The sequence below is a fragment of the Sapajus apella genome, unplaced genomic scaffold (assembly GCF_009761245.1).
Source record: "Sapajus apella isolate SASKATOON/1434 unplaced genomic scaffold, GSC_monkey_1.0 scaffold2, whole genome shotgun sequence".
Lineage (NCBI taxonomy): Eukaryota > Metazoa > Chordata > Mammalia > Primates > Cebidae > Sapajus > Sapajus apella.
Window position 1 is genome coordinate 57,282,143 of NW_022436942.1, and position 17,528 is coordinate 57,299,670.

Consider the following 17,528-nt stretch of genomic DNA (forward strand, 5'->3'; position numbering starts at 1 on the left):
AATTTCTTTTCTGCCTGGAAATTCATCAACTTCTCTCCCCGCCCCTGCCTATTTTTCCTTTTTAATCTTAGATCTAATAATATTCAGAGGACTCAATTTATAGATGTTAATTCTTCTTTTTGGAATTAATTTAATGGGAATGGATGGATTCCAACAACTGAACTTAACATTACACTATTGTAAAGGACAGGTATGACCTTGGCCCTTGGCTGGGATTCAGCTTTACCTGGTTGACTGCCAGTAAGAACAAAAGAGTTCAGAGAACAAGGGTGGTTAGGTCTCAACCCTCCTGGAGTCTGACTTACAGCAGGAATGAGCTATGGGGGAATTAGGTAGAGTAGTTGCTATATGGAATGGAAGAAGAGCCCAAAAAAGAAATAAAGATTTTTGCCTCACACATAAAATAATTTTGAACTTTGAAGCCTAGTGTTAGGTCTTGTTGACTAGTACATTCATGTCTAGATAATACTTGTATCTCCTCAGGCAATTATCTTTAAATTTAGTAATTTTCCACTTAAAAATGCTTATTAAATATTAACAGACCTAAGAAGTCTTTTCTCTCAATAATGGTTTACAATCGAATCTCATCTTTAATGAAAAGTAGATCTAAACACAGCTAACAAGACAATGTTTAATTAGAATAACAAAATGAAGTAGGAAAAGTTTGGGGTAGAATTCTGTCATATTTTAAACTATTACTGACACAGTGGTCTTTAGAAGGATTCCATAAGTGATTATAAATGAGAAATTAAAATGATTCAAGGTACTCCTATCCTAATGTCTTCAGACTATCTCTCTGGCAGTTAAAATACAGAAAATCTTTCCTTTAGGTCCATGTATTTGAATGGCCTTAACATTCCAAGAATTTTGTCATGGCTTAAAACTTCATTTAATTGGTATTTATTATCATTTTTTATATGTATGCCTTAAGAGTTTTTCTTTTCTTTTTTTATAGGCACACTAAAGAACATCAATTAAACAGAGGAAAATGTACATGATTAGCTCTCTTCTTCAAACTCAAATAAAAACTAAACCTCTAACATAAAGGAAAAACAATTTGAGATTAGAATTTTAAATGGAGAATTGATTCTGTTTAGCATGTGTTTGCAACTGCCAACTATAAATTCATAGTCTGGCTGAGTCTGAAGGACTATAATTGGGCCATATCTAATATAATGTAATTAAAGCAAACATTCTCTTATACCATCAGCTGAAAAACATAAAAGCATCAATGGAATTTAGTTAAAAAACAAAAAACTTCACGGAAGTCTATAGAGAGATTTTTACCGGGTGGCAGATTCCAAATTGCAGCTTTTAAAGTTTGCATTACTTCGACAGGTGGTAAATAGCTGCAGATTTTTAGTTCACATGCACTGGACTCCTACGGCAAATTCTAAAGTCGTATCAGGTAGCTATCTTCCTCCAAAAGGGAAACTGAATATTACATATTCTATATGCTCTGAGAATACAAAGGGAAAACCCTTCTGTTCTGTCCTTTTTTCAAGACAGAGTCTCCCTCTGTCACCCAGACTGGAGTGCAATGGCAAGATTTTGGCTCACTGCAACCTTCGCTTCCTAGGTTCCACCGATTCTCCTGCCTCAGTCTCCCAAGTGGCTGGGATTACAGCCATGTGCCACCACACCTGGTTAACTTTTGTATATTTAATAGAAACAGGGTTTCCCTATGTTGGCCAGGCTGGTCTCGAACTCCTGGCCTCAAGTGATCCGCCTGCCTTGGCCTCCCAAAGTGCTGGGATTACAGGCATAAGCCACTGCACCCAGCCTTTATGTTATTTTCTTCTTGATTAAAAAGTTTCCTAAGGATGTCAGTAGATAATTAAAAGCCATGTTTACAACTTAGTTTTCTAACATTAATAGAAAAGCATGACATTTTCCAAGCCTTGTATTATTCTTTCGAATTTTTAAAAATTAGGATTTAATTGATTTTTAAAAATAGAACCTTTAAAATCTTTTCTATGACGACTGCTCCCACCTACCTGCTTGTAAATTTAGATCTGAATATTAACAAACATTATTCTCAATTTCTTCAGAACACTTAATGAAAACTAAAATGATTTCAAAGGACAATTATTGTTGTAAGGTTTTGCTTTCAATAATTCTGACAAATTTCAGAGATGGGCCACCCAAAGATACATAAGATATATGTGATTACATTTACTTTCTGTAACCTCTAAGGCTTTGAAGAATGCTATACACAGCTTTATGCTTATAAATATGCATACATATACTTGAATGTGAATGTAAGGAAAAGGCTTCCTATAAACATTCACACACATATGAAAACAGGATGTTGTAGTTATTCTTTCAAAAAATCTCCAAGAATGAAGAATGCTAGTTTGATCAAATGCAGTTGGTTATACTGAATTTGTTCTTTTAGATGAAAAAGAGCAGAGATGGCTACTTCTGAATGCATAAAAGCTCTGGTTAGCATTTATGAGTTCAGGAGGAACTGCTGGGTCACGCGAACACCAGTACCAGGTAATGTATAGACACCACAGTCCTTACGAGCCAGAAGTCCCATGCATAGGAGGACATATGTGCCTGATGCAGCATCCCAAAAGGCACCTCACAAAAATGCCTGTGGCCTCCCTTCACATGCCGCCCCAAGAATTCTGCTCAGTGATTCTCAACCAAATGTCTCAACCTCTCAGACAGCAGGCTATCCAATGGGAGAAATTCAACAAGATGTGAAAATAGAATAGTATTTTAAAATACAGGACATAAAAACCCAAACATTTGAATGTTTATTTTCCAAATAGAAATAAACTTTTTCTAAAGTATGCAAAGGTGAAATATGAACATTTGAAAATTATGCAGCAGCTCAGAGTAAAATGGATCACAATTTCACACAATTTGCAAAGATCAATTCAGTACTGTCAAATGGAAAAAGGCTGAGAACCACTTCGTAGCTGTAACCGTGCCTCTCCCAGCTCACCTCCCCCCACATTTGCATAAAATGTATACAGAATAACATGCAAATCATACTCAGAAATTTCTCACAAGTAAAACACATGAATCTTTGCGAATCATTAGACACAAGGGGTTGAATAGTCCATGAACATGGGGAAGTACAAAATAGGGAAGAATAACACTGATATATACATGTGTGTATATATATATATCAATTTACCCTTTTCTGTTTCCTGTAAAAGCAAGTTAACACAGACGCCTGGAATGAAAGCCAAAACTCACATGGGACATATTTTAACCATAGACTTTAAAACCAAATATGTTTCTTGTTTTAGGACAATGTTTGCACATCAACTAATCACAAGGCACAGTAAATGAAGTATAATAGACAAAGAGTCTTGGAGTCACCAGACATTATGAATTTTCTGCATTGCCAGGACACAGTACCTATAGCTGTTGACAACACTGTGCAACACAGTACATAGCGCAAGTTCAGGAGGAGAAAAGAACCATTTGTAACCTTACATTATGAACCTGATGGATCGCTGAGAAAGGAAATCCTGCGTTCTGATTCGTCCATATTTCACAGACAGACGACTGCTGATATAAACAGAAAACTATCTTATCTTGTCAATATTTAAAACATGGCAGCTACCAAGGTAGCATCCAGGAGGGAAAAGAGGAAAATAATAAAATGCAAAGAATCATATTAAAAAAAAACCTCAAAAAATGTTTCAGGGTGCTCAAGGTTTAATAATGGACTTCCAAGTCATTCTTTTTGCTTTAAAACATTTTGAATTGGCTGAAAAAAATCATTTATGCATTTATGCAAGGGCAATTACCAATAAATTCACACCTTGGAAAAAACCAAACTGTATTTTATATCTACCAGAAAACCAGAAATACCTTCCCCCCGTCACATCACTACTTTCAGAGGATAAATATTTTCATCAACTTCAAGAAAAACAGGAAAAAACCTTTAACACAGGTCCAACATTTTTATTTTCTTATCTTCAATGACCAAGACCAAACAGTACAATAAAATGACTTTTCCTGATTTAGTCACTGCTCTGTTTGATAAACCTAGAAGATATTTATGCCTCCAGAGTTCTCACGGGCAAAACTTTGTAGTTAATAACGGAAGATGTGTCCGCTTGCTACCCAGCACTGAGAGGGGTGAAGGAGGTGGCAGGAAGGAGGCTGGGGCAGGGAAAGACTGAGGTCAGGGAAATTCAGTTCTGTTCCTCAAGCAGAAACCCTTGGGAACAGCATTTGTAAGTCTAATGATTCGGCTCCACAATTCTGCCTCTCCCCCACACTGTTAATAAGATAAAGCAGTAATGTCTGCTCAGAACCAAACAGCAAACTAACCAGCATCCCCTCCCAGAAGTTACGGCAGAAACCTTCAAACAGACTGACGGAGCTCTTAGCCTGACCCATCCCAAGTTCTGTTCCTGAATTTCATCATTCTAAAAGACACTGTGAAATTAAATCATAGAAAATGGCAGAGTGTGTAAACTTATTCAGCAAGCCCCGTCAGCATCTTTAGCATTCACAAGCAGTCCGTACAAAGATCACTGCAGGGAGAAGGCAAGCACGTAACCACAGTATGGTTAAGATACCCAGCAAAAAACTATCTCATCAACAAACAAATGATGGAAAAGAAAGCTTGTCCCTAGCTAAACGTCTCCTTACCCCGGAAATGCTCATTAGCAATTTAACATCTCTCTCTAGTTACAACAGCACCTCCATACACCCCTTCATCTTTGCTTTCTATCTCTTCTGCTAACTAGAGGCTAGATGGGCACAGACTGTCAGGAAGATGGCCTTCTGTTAAGGAAGTTAGATCCCCAGGGTCTGACCAAAGGCACTTCCAAACACCTTTTACTTAAATCAGCTCTGCTATCCTCAGTTCCCTCTCTAACTTTTATGCTATTTTATACATCCAGAGGGGGTTCTTCCTCTTTTTACCTTTCTAGCAAGTTCAGTTTTGGACCCATCCCCTCTGTTGGCTTGTGTCCAGTAGCTGTCATCTGATGTGAATGTACTAAACTCCAAGCCTTAGCTGGATTACCATCTTAACTGGCACTCTCACCCAGTCCTGCGTTAATTCTTTACACAAATCACATCTTCTACAACGTTCACACACTTCTAGTGTTAATCTAGTGCTAGAAGTGCTTCTAGTGCAAAAACATCCAGAAACCACCTGTCATCTGATAGATAAAGACACAGATATTTAGAGAGGTGAAATGGCTTGCTCAGGTCACAGAGGTGAGTGGTGCAATGTGTCAGCCTGCTGGAATGGCTAAGAAGGAGTGTGAGTCCGGTACTGATGTCACCAGAAGGCAGAGGGTTGTTCCAGCTACATAGAGCTTGGTTCTACTGACCCCGAAATGAACTGAAAACTAAAAATAAAATCCTAAATCCCGTCACTGACTCAATGGACCCCCTTGTGGCCAAGGGGACCCCAGAAAAAAATCTTAAAATTGGGTTTCTGACCGTGATGGGATAGGAGGTCAGACAAGTCTCATCATACCCCCTCTCTTTTATGGTTTAGACACAACAACTGATTAGATTTAATGTTAAAATGGAAATCATAAGACTGACAGTCTCTTTGCGGCAATAAGATACCAAATTATTAATAGGCCCTGAGGCCATGCCAGTCAAAGGTTAAGTCACAAACCCCTACACCTAAAGAATAAACTACGTTCCAACTGCCACAAGGTTTTTCTTTTTCTCTAGCAGCTAAACAGGCAATGGCCTTAACAGAAGCAATATTAAAACAATTTGCAGCTCCATCAGATGCTGACAGACTCTCAGCCCCTGCTCCACCAGCCATAACTACAGCTGGACAAGAGACTGATCAGTAGCTTTATCCAAATAAGATCACTGACCATGGACTGGTTCTAGTTGGTCTACAGAGATTACACACTTCCGTGCCTTCATGCCCTGAAAGGCCCTTCTGATGTATGGGACCTAACCGTAATACATCTAAATATTAAGTCTCCAACCCAAAGTGAACATAGGTCACATGCTACATGCACGTTTGTTCAATACACATGCGTCAGGACCACCTGCATGAATATTCACAGCTCTTATAACACATTGAATATGCATGTTTAGCTAACCGGTTCAGCATAAATCTCCCCAAAGCCCTTGTCCTTCAAAGTGTCTATCTCTGGGGTCTTGGCTGGAGGTGCTTCCCAGCCTGCAGGATGGCTACCTTACAGGCTGTAACCCTCTAGAAGAAATAAAGTCTCCTTCTCGCCTTTACTAAATTCATATATACATATGTATGTATGTTAACACAAGTATATCTAAATGCAAATGCAGTCAGTTCATGGAACAGTCTTAACTGTACTGGGGTCCAAACACCAAACACCTAAAAGTTGTTTTAGGTTGTTTTGTTTACTCCCAAAGGGGCCATGCCCAGTCTGCCTGCCTGATGGGCACCAGGCCATTTAAAATTTTGCACAGACGACATAATTTCCTGGTCACTTTGAATCATGAAGACTCCATTTTGTATGAAATCCAAACTCATATCTGATTCAAACTTTTCCCTTCCTCATCGTGTGCCAGTATTGGGGCTTAAAAAGCCTGGGGTGAGTAAGAGAAGCTCAGTCTGCACTTTGACTTCTCCTAGGAGATGGGAAGGTAGATGTCAGGGTCTATCTCAGATGTTCCCTGCCCCAAGCTCTACCTACTTCATGTGTTTAGTTGGAGAGGAAGAAACAGGAAAAGGACGAGGCCGCTTTCTTGTCTGGCTGTTCCTCCGACAGCCAGCACTGCTTTTCAGCTAATGTTAACATGGCCTCCCACGTGCTCTGCATAGCAGCTGTTCCAACTTAGGTTCTCCTGTGTCCCTGTGTGAGTTCTCTGAAGGGCTCTTCTAGGGCAGAGGGCAGGTCCCCCCACTGCACAGTTCCTGGTGGCAGAAATCTGGCTCTAGCTTGACTTCTTCCAATTCCCACTTAGCCCTCCTAGGACACATGCACTCCCCCCGAGGGGGAACCAGGGGGAAGGGTATAACCCCAGCCTCCTCCTGCTTATCCATGTGGCCCACAGGACATGGACACATCCTTGTCACACAGAACAGTGGAAGGGCTGGCTGCTCTATGAACACTCCCCGTCTCTGCCAGGGCATCTCTCCCCAAGACTCTCTGTGTCAGCTCAGGAGGTGCTATGTGACCTGGCTGCCAGAAGTCCAGTTACGGATAGCAAGGCCAGTCTTCCCTCCTGGCAGGCATCCCCAAGCCAGATGTATATTTCTCTCATACCCCTTCTCATTAGGATTGGAGAGCATGGGAATGCACTCTGTCTCCTCTCTCATGGGAAGGGAGGAAAAGCCTTAGTTCTTTCCACAAGACCCACACAATTATCTGTCCTTCCCCAGAACTAGCCGATATTCTGCTTATGTGGAGAGGTGGCTGACAGGGGCAGAGCAGGATCCACTGCCTCCTTGTAAGCCCTGAACTAGGTGTCTGGCTCCATGACTGACAGCTTTCTCTTTAGAGCATGCAAGTGCTTTGTACCTAGAGGAAAATTCCCACTTAGCATCCTGGGAATAAACATTCCAATAGTAAATAGATCTTCCACTAGTCACAGAAAGTTACCAGACTTAAGAAGGGAGGAGAGAACCCCACACCATACTTATTTCATTAAAAAACATCATATAAAAGTTTTCTCAATGAAGAATAAAGAACCCACCCCTAGTCATAGACACTGAGAGTTCACATATGGGTTATGTGCGTTTTTAGATGTTATAATAAATATTTTATATTTGTAAGCTATGTTTAAATTTAGAGAAAGTAAAACCTCCATAATTTCTAATACCGTCATGCACAACATAACAAGGTTTCAGTCAGTCACAAACTGCATATGCTACAGGGGTCTCATAAGATTACAATACCATAGTTTCACTGTACCTTTTGTGGGGGATGGAAGAAGTCAAGCTAGAGCCAGATTTAGGTATATTCAGATACACAAATACTCACTATTATGTTACAATCACATACAGTATTCAGTACAGTGACATGTTGCACAGGTTAGTGGCAGCAATAGGCTAGATCATACAGCCCAGCTGTGTAGCAGGTGACACCAACTCACTTTGGGTAAATACACACGATAATGTTCGCATGACAAAATCACCTAATGATGCATTTCTCAGAAAATGTCCCCACCATTAGGTTATGCATGACCGTCATTGTGTCAGTGCAAATGGTAAAAAGTCAGGATTTAAAAGAGTTTAAAATAAAAGCAGTTAATTGTGTTTGAGTTGTAAAAATTATTTTTTTGGTATAGAGTCTTTGCTCTGCTGCTCAGGCTGGAGTGCAGTGGTGCAATCTCGGCTCACTGCAACCTCTGCTTTCTGGGTTCCAGTGATTCTTGTGCCTCAGCCACTCAAGTAGCTGGGACTACAGGCGTGTGCCACCATACCAAGCTAATTTCTGTATTTTTAGTAGATATGGGGTTTCACCATGTTGCCCAGGCTGGTCTCAAACTCCTGGCCTCAAGTAATCCACCCACCTTAGATTCCCAAAGTGCTGGGATGAAAATTATTTTTTAAAAAAAGCTGATGCATTCCAGATATCACAGTAGTTTTGTTGGCAGCAAACAATTTGTCAGGCTCACAGAGCAGCAACTTAAGGTGGACCTGCTGTAACTGGTGCATTCATAATATGAAATGGCTCTTCTTCTAGACATAGAGTTATTATACTGTGCACTGGAATGAATTTTTTAAATGTACAAGTTCCCAGAGTAGAAATTAACTGTGTTTATGAAAATAACATTTCGGGGTACAACACGTATTGAAGCACTGAGTTTTGAAAAGTTTTGAGAAGGAAATATAATGTCAGTCATAAAATTTCACCTGGGTCTCAAATTCCTAGAATAGTGACTTAAGTTTGTATTTTTTTTTTTTTTTGAGACAGAGTCTCGTTCTGTCACCCAGGCTGGAGTACAGTGGTGTGACCATGGCTCACTGCAGGCTGGACCTCCCAGTCTTAAGCAATTCTCTCGCCTCAGACTCCCAAGGAGCTGGGACTACAGGCACGCGCCACTTCACACAGTTAATTTTTTTTTTTTTCCTCAATGTGTAGAGATAAGGTCTTGCTATGTTGCCCAGGCTGGTCTTGAACTCCTGGGATCAAGCAATCTGCCCATCTTGGCCTCCCAGAGTGCTAGGATTACAGTTATGAGCTACTGTGCCCAGTCTTAAATCTAAGGTTTTTTGTTTTTTGTTTTTTCCTTTTTAGAGATGTTGGAGACAGGGTCTCGCTCTGTCACCCAAGCTGAAGCGCAGTGGCACAATCTCGGCTCACTGCAACTATCACCTCCTGGGTTCAAGTGATCCTTGTGCCTTAACCTCCTGTGTAGCTGGGATCATAGGCATGAACCACCACACCCAGGTAATTTTTGTATTTTTAATAGAGATGGGGTTTCACCATGTTGGCCACGCTGGTCTCAATCAAACTCCTGGCCTCAAGCAATCCATCCACCTTGGCCTCCCAAAGTGCTGGGATTACAGGCATGAGCCACTGCACCTGGCCAAATTAAACTCTACTTTTGTTTGTTTGTTTTGAGATTGAGTCTCACTCTGTTGCCCAGGCTGGAGTGCAGTGGCATGGTCTCAGCTCACTGCAACCTCACCTCCTGGGTTCAAGTGATTCTCCTGCCTCAACCTCCTAAGTAGCTGGGATTACAGGCACCTGCCAAAACTTCTGGCTGATTTTTGTATTTTTAGTAGAGACAGGGTTTCAGCATGTTGGCCAGGCTGGTCTTGAACTCCTGACCTCAGGTGTTCTGCCTGCCTCCGCCTTCCAAAGTGCTGGGATTACAGGCATGAGCCACTGTGCCTGACCAGAATTAAGCTTTACAGTGTCTTCATTTGTAAAGAAGAAGAAGAATAGTACTTGACCTACTTATTTCACCAAGTCGTTGTGCAACAAATGTGTGCTGATTTCACTATTAAAGAAGTAAACATTAAATTATTGGTGATATCTTAGTTGTAAGTCTTCTGTATCTTTACTTACCCCAATTTGTTTGGGCTTCATAGTAATTCATGTTCAGAAAAACTAAATAAGCCTTTGCAATGTATGTGAGAGGGACTGAGAGAAAACAGGCAAATGAAATCGCAAAAGGGCGATTAACAAAGCAGCTCATGTTAAGTTTCATGAGAAAGAAACCTTTTTCATAGCTAAATGTTTAGGCCTTGGAACATGAAGGAAACACATATTTACCAAATGAATGGAATTATGTAACACATTCAAAAGGCCTTGGTAAATGGCAAAGCACTATGCAAACATTAGTCACTACCGTTATTCATTATCATTTTTAACTGCTCTATTCTATTGGTGCTGCTTCTGCCTCTGGTAAGCTATGTCACTGCCAACACACTTCCGGTTAATTGCATCAGAAACTGCACACTTCCTGTTAGAGGAGTCCTCACGTTTCCTCATAAAGGCAGCAAAGGGCTGCCAACTTGCTGAAGAGAGAAGGAACATTTTTCATTTGCACACCTAGATGTCAAAGGCTGCTTATAGAGCTTAGAAACAGTTCTGTGAAAGAATGTTAATCGCCCCTTTGCAATTTCATTTCATTTCCATTTCCTCTCAATCTTTCTCACATATATTGCAAAGGCTCATTTAGTTTTTCTGAACCTGAATTACTACGAAACCCAAACAAATATAGGTTAAGTAAAGACACAGTAGACTTACAACTGAAATATTACCAATAATGTAATATTTACTTCTTTGATAGTGAAGTCAACACACATTTGAAGGTGTATAATTTTATCTTCAATTCAGGCCTCTCTCTTGGCTCTGGAAATGTTTTCTTAAAACGCAATGCATGTTTATCATCTTGTACCTCGGGTTACCATGACTCCAGCTCAGAAAACAACACAGCTGCATTCAAATCTAATTACAAAATAAAAACAATATAACCAATTTCCAAAGTTTTCCTCGGAAAGGTGGACTTTCTTTTTGCTCAATTAGTAGCAATTGAGTAGTTTACAATAAACTATCTCTCCTTTATCATGGTTTGTCCTCTTTCCTGGAGCATTCTCAGAAAGTGCTACTAACATCTTCTATTAAAGGCAAACAAACTCCTTTCCTTGCCCCAACATTACCCTCAGTTTCCTGCTCAATTACTCTATTCTTCTTTAAGGAAAACTCCCTGAGAAGTGTCTAGGTGGTCTCCATTTTCTCTTTTCCTGTCCTCATCTGAGCCCACTCTACTGGAACTGAAACCATTTTCCATTTTCCTTGACCTATGTGATACCCTTGATCACTCCTCCATTCCTTGGCCTCTTTTGCTGCTTCCTGTTATCTGGGCATCCCTGGAGTGTTAGTTCTCAATCTTCTCATCCTTTTTGGCCATACCAGATGGCCTCTTCCAGTTATGACTCCCAGGTTTGTATCTCCAGCCGACTTCTTCCCTAAATTCAAGACTTGGACACTCAGCTGCCTGCTTGATGCTTCTCCTTTTGCATTTATTAGTCAGCTCAACCTTAAATTAAATGCTGGAGACCAAGCTCCTGATGACTCACCTCCCTGTAAGCTTCCTTATTTCAGCAAATGGCAGCCCTTTTTTTTCCAGTTGCTCGGGTTCATAATGCTGGAGCTCTCTTTTCGCTCATATCTCACATTCAATCCAGCAGCAAAACCTATTGAATCTACTTCTAAAATCTTCTCACCTTCCTGTCACTACTTGCTCCAAGCTACTCCCTTTTCTCATTTGATTTATCCCATTGGCTTGTTACTGGTCTGATGTCTTTCTTGCCCCCTTAGTAGCTCTTCTCAGCACTAGAGCCAAAATGACTTATCTAAAATGAAAGCCAGGTCATGCCATTCAGCTCCATTCAATTCAGAAGATAATTCAAAGTCCCAGCAATGACTTTCAAGGTTCTCCATTCTCTAGTTCCCACACTGCTCTACTCTCCTATCCTCCTCTCCTACCCGTTTTCCTCTTGCTCCCTGGGTTCTTGACAGCAAAGCATATTCTTGCCTCATAGGCTCTGCATTTGCTTCTAATTCTGCCTGACATGTTCTCCCTCTGGCTACTATAGGACTAGCTCCCTTGCTCCTGTCAAATTCTATTGTAAGGTCACTTTCTCATAGAAGCCTTCCCAAGTCACCCCAGCATATTATATCCAAATCAAGTCTGTGCTTTCCACTCTATAAAAGGATTATTCTTTGAAGCAGAAATTGTTGGTTTTTGAGACAGCGTCTCACTCTATCACCCAGGATGGAGTGCAATGACACGATCTTGGCTCACTGCAACCTACACCTCCTAGGTTCAAATGATTCTTGTGTCTCAGCCTCCCAAGTATCTGGGATTACAGGCATGCACCACCACACCTGACTAATTTTTGTATTTTTAGTAGAGATGGTGTTTCACCATGTTGCCCAGGTTGGTCTCGGACTCCTGGCCTCATGGGATCCCCTCGCCTTGGCCTCCCAAGGTACTGGGATTATAGGTGTGAGGCACCATACCTGGCCTCCAGCAGAAATGTAAAGTGTAGAAAATATTTGATGCATAAGAACCTATCTCCCTATCACCCTGACAGTCATGTAAAAGTAGTTACTGGTCATCTGTTGTGTGCAAGGCATGGGTCACAAAATGAGTAGGGATCAGCTTTGCTTTTAATTAACGTTTATGGAATGCAAATTGCTTTTTCCATTGTCAGAACCAGTAGTAAACTGGGACTGACAGGCTGATGGTGGGTCTCAGAACAGAGCAAGTAGATGACAGCTCCATCAACTCAATAACCCCTATTAGGCTCTGGAAACCCTCTGGGAGTCTGCTGATATTGTATAGCTAGTCTAATAAAGAAACTTTTATGAACAGAGCCCTCCAGTCATATTCTACCAAAGATGAAATTTTCTGCTGTGTTCCAGCCATGAAAAAAAAAAAAAGACTTTTCATCTGTTTCTCCCTTATGTTTGTCATAATACTTTCAACACTTCAGGGTATTCAGAAATTGACCAGAGAGAATCCAACAAGAAATATGAAAGGTTCAGAGTGAAAGCTAAAGGAATGAAGTACATTCCTTCTCTTAGATGATAGCGCTGCTAAAAGAAAATGAAAACAAACTTGAAGAGCAAACAAAACAGCTTCAAAGGTAGGAGAAAAAAGGGCATCTCAACAAAGGAAGCTTTGGTCCATAACCAGCAAACCCAGTGGCTCCTTAAGCAGAGACTTGGATGAAATGAGACCTGTTAAAGGATGGGGTCAAACAAGCTCAGTGCAGTCAAGAGGTAACGCACCAAACACCTTGTATGCATATTCTCTTTCAGCAAAGCCCCACAGGTGCTTCTTCTGTGGGCAATAACTGAAACCTGCCTGGAAAATCAGAAAATTAGAGCCTTTTGTTTCTCCTAAGTTATCCAGAGGCTACAGGCTGGCATCTGATTACCTCTTCTTTCCCACCGTTGGAGACAGAGGAACACTCCTCTTTCTCACCTCTCAGGTGAGTTTTGAAATACATACTCAGTCCTGTAACAATTGCATGTGATTTAGATTCTGCTCTTCAACCATACTGTTAGCCTCTCAAGTTCCCTGTCTGTGTCTATTTATTTCTAATTCTAAAGTGTGAACGTTATGCATGCACCCCACTGACCCTTTTTATAAAAGGTTTCAGCTGAACTATTTCATCTGCAGGAAATGCTGGAGTCAAGAAAATGCTGCTTCCTGCCATTTCTCCATCTTTCTGAAGAGCAGTCCTTCCAAAATTTCATGATCATAACCTTCCCCTGTGCCTATGGGGAAGATTTTTGGACAGATTAGTTATCACCTGCTGGGAAGGAAAAGCCAGGCCAACAGTTGTTTCTCTAACAACATCTGCATGTGTGACCCACGATTGCTGGAGTCAGCATTAATCAACCTATCAAGAAGAAGAGGAAGTAAACAACACATTTGGTTCCATCTAAGTCCACTGGCATGATGTAAATTCTAACTTTGTCTGCCCAAATTTAAGGCTTTCCTTCCATTCCCTTTCCCTCCCTTCCCTTTCCCATTCCTCTCAGTCCTCCCTCCCTTCTTCCTTCCTCCCTCCCTTCTATTCTTCCCTCCCTTTCCTCCTTCCTTCTCTTCCTCCCTCCCTTCCCTCTCTCCCTTCCTTCCATCCCCTCCTTTCCTGTCTCTCCACTTCCTTCCTTCCTTCCTCCCTCCCTCCCTCCCTCCCTTCTTTCCTCCCTCCCTTCCTTCTTCCCTCCCTCCCTTCCTTCCTCCCTCCCTCCCTGCCTCCCTCCCTCTTTCCTTCCTTTTCTTAACTCTAATTCTGGAACTGATATCACATAAAAGAAGTCCTCAGCTACTAATGTAGGACAGAACTATAGGCTTATGATATTCCTGTTATTCATTTTTAGAGATAATATATAACCTGTGTTCCCTAATATGACAGTTGCAGCCCTAAATGGCATTACACAATTGTTTATAAAATCTCTTCACAAGAAAAGTATAGAGCAGAGAAAAAACAATGAGCACCGCCTGTACAATCCAGCTCTCACTGTACAGCTCCCCAGGTTCTAGGGATGTTGCAGGAAATTTAAGTCAATTGGGATCATGCTGTTTACAGCAATATGGGCTGATTTACTTGTGCTACCTCAAAGTCTTTGATGCTATCAAACGTTTTTCAGGACCACTAAAAAGCAGAACATTAATAACTAATTCAGAAAAGCAGTGATCAGCTTTTTATCATAACATGAATGGCTGAAAAAAACCCCCACATTTTGCAAAGTAATGTTGTTCTTTGTAACATCTCTTTAAAATATACATTATGTTCCTTTCTTGCAAACTGAGGTTGACATTTTCTTTACTTAAATTCATTTATTAACTGGAGGTTGAATGTTTCTTTCCTGCTTCTGATAGAAAAGATGTATTGGGCACAGTCATTTATTCAATGATGTTTATTGAGACCCCACCATTTCTTCATTTTATCCTTGTGAAAAACATGAAAAAACAAAGTGCAGTTGAATTATCCTCTTGACTGATGCCAAGCTCAGAGGTCTCTAGCAGAAAGCTACAAAGTTTTTTTTTTTTTTTTTTTTCAGTTCTACTTTATTCGACACTTCACTCAATACATTGGTGAACAACTTCAAAGGTTTGTTGTTTTAGGGAAAGTTTCTTAAAACGAACACATTACATAGTTGAAAAGGGTCACTGATATACTAAGTGACAACCAAGTCTTAGGAAGGTCTTGATAGACTAGGATTATTGGATGAGTAACCTGATAAAACTGCTTTATCTGGAAAAGGATAATGTAAATCCAGTGCTGCTGAGAAAAGAGGTATAGTTCATGGCTATTGATAAAGCCTGGGAAATTTTCATGAAGAAAGGCTCAGTAAGAATGAATGATATGTTAATGTTGATCTGTCCAGAGCTGGGGAGCCAGGATGCTGTGTGGCCCACATCCCCCCTTATCACATGAGATTGGCAAGGTGCTGGAGACATTTAGTATAATGAGGGGAAGGTATCAAATTGTCTTCAGTCTTAAAAAAAACTCTTCCCAGAAAAAGGGAGCAGATGTATTCTTCACTGTTTCAGAAGATATCATGAACTATGTAGGAGTTATAGGGAGGCTTATTTCAATTCAATATAAGGCAGAAGTTACATCAACTAGAACTTTTCCAATCATGGGGCTGCCTCACAAAGAGTGGGCCAGCTTTCCAGTGACAAGTTTCGGCAGAAACTTTTGACTACCTATAAGGATCTATTAGAATGGGTGCCTGCATCAGTGAAGAGATGGGACTACATACATTTTCTGGCCCCTTCTCATCCTAAAAGTTTCTGCTTTTCTTTAACGGTACAGTTGGTCATCTGTATTCTTGGTTCTGCATTCTTCTGATCGCACAGAAGAAGCTTCTAGCTATTCATGCATACAGAGAAAAGCAAGTTATCATGAATTTTGTGATCCCGCATTCAAAACTCATTAAAATAGAGACCCATACAGAAAGGAGGTCACATCATTTCACAATGATTTACATGAAGCAATTGTTTACTATCTCTGGTTTGTAAAGAATGAAAAGTTGGATGGCAGGAGCAAAGGATTTTCTTCAAATACAATGTTTATCCATGCTGCTTTAGAGGTTTAATTGTCTACTGAAGCTGCATTTACACAAGGTATTAGATATTCTTTTTTTTTCTTGGTATTAGATATTCTTAATAGAATTTTTCAAAACACTGCATTGGGAGCATTTGGAGCTTTGGAATTTCTAGAATGTGTCATGTCTGCTAGTGCCCAGTTTGCAGAGACAATATGGGGGGTTCATCAACACTGTGGTTCACATGACACCTGTGAAGCTGGACTGCCTGCATTGGAATCCTGGTTCTATACCTTGCAATTTTTGTGGCAGTGGGCAAGCCACATAAATGCTCCCTGCCTCAATTTCCTCCTTACTCAGTTTTACTAATCAGTGCTGGCTATGGCGATGATGATGATCAACCACCAGGTCTAAGCTAGACAGACTGTATTCTCTTGTTCCAGGCAGTGTATTTCCCTAAAAAAACTGGAGACCATCCCAATTTGTGTCCAATCTGATATATCATAGAACCCTGGGGCTTTATAATGCCGATACCCTTACATAAAATAATTTGGTCAAGAGTATTTACAGATGGCTTATTTTAGAGGAATTAAAACGTGACTATGGAAGAGTTAGGCATTACCCCCATAGCCAACATACACTTTACCAAAAAAGAAGCAAACATTTAAAAATGAAATATCGTTAAATATTTTGAAATATGCCAACTCATAAATGTCCTTTAATTTTTTAAAAGTTTTAAAGTATGGATATCATCCATAATTCTTTTTCCAAAGAGAACCAGTGTTAACTAGGTTATAACATGAATAGGAGCTTCCTGAACAGTGTTTGCATTCATAAAAACTACCGTGTCCATGTCAGTGAAGAGGTATTAGTTTGGGCTTACAAGCTGGAAAACAGAAACAGTTTTGTAAGATGTAGCTAAATATGAGATTCACTTTAAAATGCATTTACTCTCAGATGCAGTTGAAAAGCATAATGTAGAAGAAAACTAGAGGTTATCTCAAAATAATAACAATAATTTCTAAAAGAACCCAAACGTATAGTTTCATAGTTGGTAAAATACTTTGAAAAATACCATTTTATTTGTGCCTCACAACAATGATGTGAGGTGGGCATTAACCTCACTCTAGGAAGAGAAAACTAAGGCTCTTTGTAGCTAAGAGCAGGTTACAGAGGTAATTGATATCAGAGATGGGATTTTTCACCCTGATCTCATTTCTCCAAATCTGGCATTCTAACAAAGCTCATCAAATTAAGTATGAAAAAATGAAATCAATACTCATCTGATATAGGAATTTTCCATCAGACAATCTCAGAATTTGAAAGTCAGAGTGAATTTATTCAGGCGCCCACTATTGCCATTTCTGCCTGCTTAGAAACCAGCTTTTTTTTCCTGGTAGCAGTGGCCTGGCTGTCCACAGGAGATGGAGCTAAAACCACCCTTGGTGTGGGACCTCTGTCTTGCTAATTAATCTCTCTCTCTCTCTCTCTCTCTCTACACACACACACACACACACACACACACACACACACACACACACACACACACACACA

At 40.3% G+C, this 17,528-nt stretch overlaps 1 protein-coding gene and 1 long non-coding RNA gene across 46 annotated transcripts in view; both read right to left on the reverse strand.

The window, feature by feature from the left end:
* ANKS1B (ankyrin repeat and sterile alpha motif domain containing 1B) overlaps positions 1–17,528 on the reverse strand; it is a 1,261,971-nt gene that overhangs the window by 71,307 nt on the left and 1,173,136 nt on the right. For 16 of the 45 annotated variants that reach the window (XM_032285282.1, XM_032285537.1, XM_032285273.1 and 13 more), the window contains one exon: positions 3,457–3,531. The exons of 21 other annotated variants lie outside the window; for them this stretch is intronic. In XM_032285282.1, coding sequence (XP_032141173.1) covers positions 3,457–3,531 — 75 coding nt within the window. The remainder of the gene's footprint in view (positions 1–3,456; positions 3,532–17,528) is intronic. 8 more of the 45 variants (XM_032285383.1, XM_032285268.1, XM_032285248.1 and 5 more) reach the window with 1 other exon arrangement.
* LOC116556351 overlaps positions 14,962–17,528 on the reverse strand; it is a 2,767-nt gene continuing 200 nt past the window's right edge. The window contains exon 2 of the long non-coding RNA XR_004270958.1: positions 14,962–17,469. This is a non-coding gene — a long non-coding RNA (uncharacterized LOC116556351). The remainder of the gene's footprint in view (positions 17,470–17,528) is intronic.